Below are 9,410 nucleotides of genomic sequence, written 5' to 3' on the forward strand. Positions count from 1 at the left end.
TGCTTACGCTTGGGGCTGCTCTGGCTGTCGGGCTCAGGCACCTTCCAGTCCAGCTTGCGGCCCTTCTCATAGAGGGCCTTCAGCACCTTGCGGAAGTCGTCAGGCTCGCTGCCCCCCTGGCTCAGCTCCAGGTATTTGCGGTACAGCTGCAGAGCCGTGCGTGCGTCCTCGATGCTGTCGTGGGTCTCACCTTGGATCTTCAGGTCTGCGGGGGAAGCCCGGGTCAGTGCGGGGCTCCCCACGCGGTCCCAGTGCGAGAGAAGCCTGGGGAGCCGTTCTCAGCAGCCCCCCAGATCACAGGATGCAGCCACTAACCCAGGAAGTACCAGGCGAGGAAGCGCAGGGAAATCATTCTCTTCCTCGGGATGTGGAACAGGTACACGGTGTCGATCACCTGGTCTTTGGGCACCTGGAAGGCGGAGGCTGCTGCTGGTGGTGCACAGTTCCACGTGCAGGGGTTGCTATGGGCCCCCCACACCACCCAGGACACTGTGGGGCTCTGGGGATGGGGCTCAGTGCTCTCACCATGAGGTTGATGACACGGAAATCCTTCTGCAGCCCATGGCCCACAAACTTGACACCCACGTCGATGAGAAAGCGCAGCTTCAGGTAGGTGGATTTGAGAGTGGTGAGGTGCTTAGAGGAGATCTTGGCATCCAAGTCTCCAGGCTTGATCCCCGAGTACTGCGTCAGATAATCCACCACCTGTGGTGACAGAGCACACGGCGCCAGGCTGGGACAGGTAGGGGCACCCGCAGGATCTGTACCCCCTCTGTTCCTCCCGGTGTCCCAGGGAGGGTGCTGCCATTATCCCAGGGAGTATCTCCAGGGAGCAGCAGCAGGAGAGGCTGTGCCACCCCTGCACAAAGCACCGGGGGCACCGTACCTGCTCTTGGGTGGAGATGTAGTCATCAATGAAGGGGACACCCTCATTAGGACCCTGACCCCGCACACACGTGATCCTGGCCACCGACATCTGGCTGGGCTTGATAGTAGATTTGGTCCCATCACTGCGCAGCTCAGCTTCCTCCTGCAACAGACAAGAGGATTGCTCAGGGACAGAGAGTTCCTGCAGCCCCGTGTGACCTGGCACAGTCACAGCACCCTGTCCCCCACTGCCTGACCTCATTCAGCGTGACAAACTCGGCATCCAGCCCCACCAGGTCGCCCGCCTGTGGCATCTCACTCAGCATGAGGGGGATGAAGGTGGCATGGCACTTGCGCTGCTTGCGAGCCAGAGAAGCCTCTGCCAGTAGTACGTTGGCTTCAATTGGGTTCTTGACTGCAGGAGAAGGGAAGAGGGGGATCAGCTGGGAGCAGACAGCTTGCCCCCACGCAGCCAATTCCACTCAGACACTCACTGACGAGGTTGTACTTGGAGTTGAGGTTCCTCCGGGCGTAGTACAGGATAGCTGGCACCTTCCAGCTCATGTCAAACTGCACCGCCTCGCACTGCAGGGAAGGAGGGACAGGGACTGGCAAAGAGCTCCCACTTACAGCAGGGATCTCCAAACCCCACGGCTCAGCACCACGAGAGGAGCTGCTGAGCTCCCTCACCAGCGGCCACGGGCGCTTACCTTATCCACAGGCTCAATGAGGAAGTCGTTGAAGAGATACCACTGCTGGTGTGTGACTCCCTGTGGAGAGGCACAGACACTGCATTAGAGCCCCCCCTAGGCAAATGCAATGACTCCTCTACCCAGCTACTGGGGAGAGGGGTGTGACAGTGCCATGTGGGAATTCCCTTCCTTCCTGGGACACTGTGGGGAAATCCCTGCTGGCCTGGGTGGTGACAAGTGTACGCCAAGCTCTGGGGCTGGACGGGCACTCCACCGAGATGCAACAAACAACAGGCAGGGATGCAGTCTTGACACACTCTGGGAACTCCTGGTTTGAGCATCTCCACCAAACAAGAGGACTGCCCAGACCAGCCCCGTTTCCTCTGGAAGGGAGATGAAGTCACAGCCCCTACCTGGAACCACAAGCGCAGGCTGGCAACGTGCCTGTGACCCAGGAGGAACCAGCCCGATAAGAGTGGGAAGAGTGCTTCTCCAGCCCTTTCCTCCCCATAGGTGCCTGAGAAGCACTCACCTGCTGAAGGCCGCTTGGCACATCCAATAAATCACACTCAGTACTTTAGTAAGAGAGCAAGAGTGCTAGGAGTGGTTCCATTAGACAGCCCAATTCCTGAATGATCTCTGAGCAAGAAGTCCTGGGCAAGGCAGGAGCGCACCAGTCCCGAGGGGCACCTCACCTCCTTCCTTTGGTGGTAGGTCTCTCCCACTTTGATGTGACCCACCAGGCTGCCCCCTGTGCGGGAATCCAGGATGTGGACAACTGTGGCCATGAGATCGTAGACATAGACCGACTCGGGGTCATCAGACGAACTCAGCTGGGGGAGGAAGCAGCCCCAGAGGAAAATGTCTGAGTCTGACTTGCCTTCTAGGCAGTTCCCAGATCTGCATCCCAAACCCCAGAGCTCAGACACGCAGAGTTTCCCAGGCTGGCCACGTCTGAGGCACGGAGCTTACTCAAGGCATCTCCAAGATGGTCCCTTTGTCTCTCACCCACACTCAACAGAAAGCGGTTCTAAAGCAGTTCTGTTCCTGCAGTCCCACGTGCACACAACCACACAGTCCCACGCGGCTGTCATCAGCCTTTACCTCATCGCTTTCGCTCCAGTTGCACACATCTAGCTCCTTATTCTTGGTCAGCCTCATCTTGATGGCGTGGGGGATCCAAATGTTCTTCAGTTCCTCCACAGAAGGATACGAACGCCCCACCTCGGGGTTTCCCAGTTCCTTCCTGCAAGGAGAATCACAGAAGGCAGAGCTGGAAGCAGTCATGAGACGCAGCCTCGGTCAGATTCTCCGTGGCAGGATCCGTACCACCCAGCCCACCCATCAGCCAGCTCCTTTATAAACCTTCCTTTGCATCTGCCTAGATCAGAGCCCTGGGGAAGCTGACGTCAACCAGAAAGGGCTGATACGTGGCCCAAGGTCTTTTGTCAGTCTGAAAAGGGATGGACAATGGAGAGTGAGGGCTCGAAAGTGGATCACAAGGGTGAACAACCCTTGCGGATTACGAGGGTATCTGAGCACCTACACAGAGCAGCAGAGAGGCTGTTCCAGTTTAGGGTCACAAGAAGCACAGGCAGGTAGATTATGGAATGATTACTAAATGAGAAATGGCCCTGAATTCTGGAGCAATCCAGAAGGCATCGCTGCTCAGCAAGAGCTGCCACCCCAGGAACAGTCACCTACCAATCTCCAAGAGAGATTTCTTTGCCTTTGGTGATCTCAAAGCCTCCTCTCTTCATCAGGGCTCTCTGAAAGGCATACTGACAACGAAACACAGGGAAGTGTCAGCACGGAGCGACAGGCAGGGCTCAGGAACACGTGGGTGACAACCAGGCCAGCAGCAAGGAAAAGACAGAGACTGTAAAGTCAGTGACAGGGAAAAAGACAGCAAGGGAAACCCAGCCGTCCACCAGCTCTGCTGTGCTTGTACTTGGGGAAGCAGGCACTGCCTCGTTGCTCCTAGGTCCTAGGGGGTTAGGGGAATGAAAGCGTGACTCTACTGAAGTCCTGTCAGCTTTGTCACGGCAGGAGATCTTGTCTTTTCCAACTCCAAATGCACAGCCCATGCTGCGTGCATGACCAAACACCAACAAGTCCTCTGCAGACAAAGTATGGTGATGCTTGGGCGGAGAGCAAGAGACTGTTAGAAACAGCAAGATCACAGCGAAAACACTTCCGAAGAATGGGACACGCAGCAAACCCCGTGTGCCAGGGAGGACAAGCCTGCTTCTGCCCCAAAGTGTCTCCCCCACCTCAGCCTGTGTCTTCCAGAAATCTGCTTCCTTGGAGCTGTTCACCTCACAGTTAATGACCAGGACATCTGGCAGGCAGCGGATATTCCTAGTCTGGACCTGTGGAAAGAGTGGGAGATGGAAGGAAGGCAACACCAAGAGCCCCAGGAAAGGCTCAGGGCTGGATGCAGCACAAGCCATCCTTTTTCCTCTTCCAAAGTCTTTGCCTGTAGGGCTGCCCCCACACTGCCTGATAGGCACAGGGCGTATGTAAGGGAAACTGAGGCAGGAAGCAGACTCCCACAGCCCCAGAGCCTGCATCAGAACAGGTGTGCTTGGCTCCTGGGGGCTTCCCCCTACCCCAGGGGCTTCAGATGGGATCCGCCTGACTCACATTCCAGCACTATGAGCCCCATCAGGCCATGGAATTCCCTGCACCACACCAGCTCCCAGACCAGGTGAGAAACCAAACCCCCTGCATCTGCTCAGAAGGCTCCCTGCCGACTGATGGAGAAACTGCCCCTGCTCAGCCTGAAGCACTCACGCCCCTCTCCCACCCCCCCCAGCCTGCAGCTCCCCCTCTGGCTCACCGTGGGCTGGTACTTCTCACAATTCTCACACCAAGCCTGCGTGTTCTGCTCCAAGCAGATGCTCCTCTTTAAAATTTGGGCAAACTCATAGTCTTTGACTGGTTTTTCTGAAGGGAGAAAGGACAACAACGTCACCTTCCAACATACACATCTTTACTGATTTAGCTCAGCCAGACCTCTGGGGTTTTCCTCATAACCACCAGGGAGAAGGTCAACCCCCAAATCTGCCTTCCTGCATCCCAAAGCTCAACTGCTGGGCCTGCAGCCCAGGACAAATGGCTGCAGGAGTTCCTCAACTGTCTGTTACCTCAAAAAAAAATAAAAACCAAAAAAAAAAAACCACAGCTCATCCGTACAGATAACAAAACCCTCCCACTTAGCTGTCCTGCCCCAAGGGAAAGGCAGCGGGGTGAAACCTGCAAGCCCTGCCCACCCCCGTCTGTTACCAGCGCTCTCAGGGTAGGAGAGGGTGAAGAGCAGCGTGGAGGACACACGGACGGTTTCCTTTCCACAGCGGCACATGCTGCAGTTCTCCACCTCACAGCTGAACAGCTGCCCGATAACCGAATCCCCCGAGGACCCAAAGGTGCTGGAAAGAGAAAAAAAAAACCAACAAAGGAGTACCTGGGTTAGCAGGACCCCAAAAATCCCCGCTGAGCCGGGATGGGTGGTACAGCAGACCAAGCACTGGGCACCCACGTATCTCTGCACACAGGACTAGGCCAGAATCGACAGAGGTTCAAATCCCACTACAGGGACAGTTGCAGATATGCACGTCCCCATGCAGACCCCCCTTCCTGAGGGACAGATGGGTCCTCTGGGAGCCAGACCCCCTCCCCGACTCATTTACTCTCTGCCTTTCCCTCAGATCAGGGCGTTACCTGCTGCCAGCCCCCCGATACGCTTGTGGTCCCTCCTGCTCCTGGGTCTCCTGGTGCAGCTGGGTAAGGATGAAACGGTTCCAGCTCTGAATCAGCCGCCCCAGGTTCACTTTCCCTGTGGCTTCGTCTGAGTCAGCCAGGATCAGCCCCAGTGCTGAAGCCTCTGGGATTGTACGGAAAGCCCGCAAGAAGTTGCTTCCCTGGGGATGGAGCAAGAGTGGTATGTCACAGCCATCAAATGACAGGAGTTTCCATCAGTCTGATGCCATCTCTTCAGGACACAACAGCACCCTGCTCCTCTGTGATCTCTTACCCACATTACTCTTGCCTCACATTGTCTGGGCTGGCCACTGACCTGGCAGGGGTCTCCTCGGGACAGATCCAGCATGTGGAAGAGCAAACCCAGCTCGCAGCCCAGGCAGAACTCCTTCTGGCACAGGTGGTTCTGGACCAGGCAGCGGACAGGCTCCAAAAAATACAGCACCTAGCCGAGGCAGAGACATCAGGGTGGTCCCGTGGCTGTGATGGCCTGGGCAGGGCCGGGCATCACCCACCTGGATCATGCAGTTGCAGTAGGCATTGGGGATATGGGGCTCCAGGCCTGCAAACAGAGTCTTGTTATAATGCTTGAAATCAAAATCTTCCAGCCCCAGTTTGGAGTATTTGATTGTGACCTGAGGAGAGATGCAATGTGTCAAACAAACGCTCTCCCACGGCACAGGGCATCCACAAAACGTCCAGGTCTCCCCATGGAGATGTAAGCTGGTGCTTGAGCCCACGTGGGTCCTTCAAAGGTTACCTTCCTGTACTTCTTGGCCACCATGTAGAGGTGAGGCTCCTCCTCCCGTCCAATCGGGGACTCGGGAACTTGGCTGAAGCTGTCAAACTCATTGTCTGCCTCTTTTAACCGATAGGGGATCTGGGAGGGAGAAGAGAAGGGAAGAGCAGCTAAATCCTGAGGTGAAGCACCGTGAACCGAAACAAGCAGCTCCTGGGCTTTCCTGCCTCCCCAAATGAGCAAATGAATAAACCAGAAAGGAGCGGGGCCCTCCCTTAACCTGCACGAGTCCTCCACACCTTCCTTCTTATGAGGGACTTATCACTGTGGGGAAACTACAGCGGTGCTGCGGGCAAGGGCGAAACGCAGCAGTGTTTTCCCAAGGGCAGGGACATGCCATGTCCACAAACCTGCAGACCAAACAGCTCAAACCTTCCCTGCCACAGAGCGAGTTATCAGCAGCACCAGGCACAGGGTCCTCCTGAGAGCTCATACCTGGTTGCGGAGTTTGGTCCTTGGGTTTGGAGCGTAGCCAATGAACCCCACTTTCTTCATGGTGCGCAGAATCTCGGGATCTACTGGAGGAGCTCGCCTACAAAACACACTGTGTCTCAGAGGCTGTTCTGTCTGGCAGCACCGCACCGCTTAATGGAGTGCCTTGCTGGACACGCTCAAATACCACCAGTGGGTCACAAGGGCTCCTCTCATTCAATCATTCCCCCCCCAGAAACTCAGTATTCATTTTCAGCCACAATAAAACACCGGACCAGCCCAATGCCCGGCTGCCCCCAACCCTGAGCAGGGGAGGATTTTTTCCACACCAGCTTTCACTGGGAGAGACTTGCAGATTACCGGGGCGCCGGGGCAGAGTTGGCAGCAGGCCAATCTGACAGCAGAGTCTCACTGGTGAGCGGCACGGGGATGAGCGACAGCGGCACGAGGTCCTGATTCCAGTCCAAGTGTGGCAGCGTGTCGACAATGCAGGGCAGAGCAAAGTCGGTCTCCCGGGAGTAGGTGTTGAAGGTGACCTCTGGGGAATCGGCCCAGAGATGCACGCAGCCCTCAGAGTCACCAAATGCCAGGGCCTGCTTGCTGGCCGAGACGTCGAAGGTCATGATGAGAGGCCCCACGGTGTTCACGTGGAAGATGTCGGCCGGGTTGGCGAGGCCGGTGGGCTCGCAGAACTGGCACTGACCTGCAGGAGGGGAGCACAGGGTGAGGTGGCATCAGGGGGCGGAGAGCAGAGCAGCACGCTGCACTCCTAGCACAGCCCTCGTTGATGGGGCAGTTGAGCCAGCTGGGCACAGGCCAAGCGCTCCACCAGCTCTGTCCCACAGCGACTCAACGCCGACCCCCGGGCAAGGCAGCTTCCCCACCTGTCTGGGAGATGATGGCCAGGCGGGAGGTGTAGGTGGGGATGAAGCGGAGGAAGAAGGGGTCGATGTGGACCTGCAGAGGGGTGGTGGCTCTCATCATGCGCAGGTCGTACACCTTCAGGAAGCGGTCGCAGGCCAGGCCGTTCATCCGGCTGGAGAAGCCGCAGGTCACCAGCAGGTTCCCGTGGACGTCGAAGTCAGACAAGCTGCCTGAGTAGGCATCGAACTCGTGTTCCACCACAAACGTGCGCAGATCCCTCAAGGAGACCTGGGAGGATAAGACAGGGGTCACACGGGAGCCCTCTGAGCTCTGGGAAAAGTCGACCCCAGGGTACCCTGGGGGGAACTCGGGCATCAGCAGGGCTGATGGGCGCGATGGCATTACCTTCCCTGAGGTGTGTCCGCAGAAAAAGAAGCGGTTTGACTGCCTCATGATGGTGATGCCAGGTACCTCCACGGTGTACTGGGAAGGACACAGAGCAGCAGGGTGAGCACCAAAGCACCCACGGGATGCAGAGCCACGGGCTGGGTACCGGCGGTACCTTCTGCGTCTCCTGCACGGTGTTGAGGTCGATCTCAATCACGTGGTTCTGCAGCCCGCCGACCAGCAGAGTGCTGCTGTCTGTCAGCAGGAGGCTGTGCATGTCCTCGGCCTCATCCATGCTGCAGAGGAGAAAGGACAGCCTTTGCACTCCCACTGAGCTCTGGGACAGAGCAGGAAGGCGTCTGCGATCCTGCCCTTGTTCTTCTCCCAGACTGAGCTTTTACACTGCAGGAAGGGAGCGGAGAACTTCTCCTCCCACAAACGCACTGTGGCCGTTCCCTCGTTCCCAGCTGCCAGAGCAAAACACTCACAGGTAATCAAATATGATGAGGCCTCCTCGTGACATGCACTTCAGGTTGGTTTTGGTCAGGAAAAGGACCCCACTCTCCAGGCTCTGGATCTGCCGGATGTCATCGCTGCTGTTCACTTGGAAGGAGGAGTAACGCTCCAGCGTTGGGCCAAAGAATGAGGTGGCGTGGCCCTAAAAGCAGCAGGACAGGATCATCAAGACCCTGGGTACAACACATGCAAGCACTGCTCTACTCTGTACCAATTGGGTCGAGGCAAGCTGCCTTGCTGCCACTTAGAGAAGGGATTCCTGCCTCTCTGTCTAAACGGAACCACGAGAGGTTGGTCAGACTTCCTTTTTTTGGCAGATGTGAGTGAAGAACCAAAAGCTCCACCAGCCCAAGAGGTCAGGGCCGTAGCACCTGGCAGCTCTTTGGCAGACAAACAAGGCTGAGCATTTCCCATGCTCCGGGACACGTCATCCACTTCCAGCTCTCTGCATCTACATGGCTCAATTCCCAGTTACAAGCCGGAATTTCCAGCTCAGACCCCTCTCCATGCCAGTGCTCCATTCACAACCAGTTTGTCTCCAGCAGGTTGGAGCACACACGTCTGGGGCTGCAGCCGCCTCGAGGCACCTACCCCATGATTCCCAACCCACAGCATTTCTTCATGGAGGTCAAAGTGGGAGACGGAGACGGGCACGCCCACTTCGGAGACGGCGGTGTGCAGCTCACTATACATGCCCTCCACGATGTGCACAGACTCTGGCACAGCAATGCCCTCTAAGGGCACCCCTTCGGGATCCAGCTCCACGTTCTGCAGCAGGCTGGGGTTGAGGTGGGGGTCCAGGACGGGATCCAGCGCCGGGTGCAGCGTGGGAGCATACTCAGCAAGGGAGGGGTCGAGACCTTCAAAATTCATGGTGAAAACCAACGTCTCCCTTTGGAACAGAAAAGGAACTAAGTTGGTCAGTCAGAAACACCAAGGGCCGCGATTCTTAGAAACACCGCGCGGGGCCGCTGACTGTAGAGCCGACGGAAAGGCGCTGGAATCTCCGCCGAGCTGAAGGCGCACCTCTGCGGGCCGCGCTCACGGGCGGCACTGCGGCAGCACCGTAAAGTCCCTCCCAGGGACGCGCT

General features: G+C 57.2%; 1 protein-coding gene across 1 annotated transcript; it reads right to left on the reverse strand.

Moving 5' to 3' along the window:
- Window positions 1-2: 2 nt before the first annotated feature.
- PAN2 (poly(A) specific ribonuclease subunit PAN2) lies at window positions 3-9,276 on the reverse strand (the record flags this gene model as incomplete). Its single annotated transcript, XM_031557609.1, has 24 exons — window positions 8,911-9,276; window positions 8,292-8,461; window positions 7,979-8,099; window positions 7,822-7,899; window positions 7,437-7,704; window positions 6,913-7,255; window positions 6,556-6,652; window positions 6,082-6,201; window positions 5,837-5,956; window positions 5,638-5,766; window positions 5,283-5,482; window positions 4,848-4,990; window positions 4,402-4,508; window positions 3,833-3,931; window positions 3,264-3,340; window positions 2,664-2,805; window positions 2,255-2,392; window positions 1,578-1,637; window positions 1,362-1,452; window positions 1,125-1,282; window positions 887-1,030; window positions 526-705; window positions 316-409; window positions 3-205 (listed from the first exon to the last, which is right to left on the reverse strand). Coding segments are annotated over exons 1-24 (3,564 nt in total), but the record flags the coding sequence as incomplete, so codon positions are not given.
- Between the last annotated feature and the right edge of the window lie 134 nt (window positions 9,277-9,410).

This window comes from Meleagris gallopavo, unplaced genomic scaffold (genome assembly GCF_000146605.3).
Source record: "Meleagris gallopavo isolate NT-WF06-2002-E0010 breed Aviagen turkey brand Nicholas breeding stock unplaced genomic scaffold, Turkey_5.1 ChrUn_random_7180001874504, whole genome shotgun sequence".
NCBI classification, from domain to species: domain Eukaryota; kingdom Metazoa; phylum Chordata; class Aves; order Galliformes; family Phasianidae; genus Meleagris; species Meleagris gallopavo.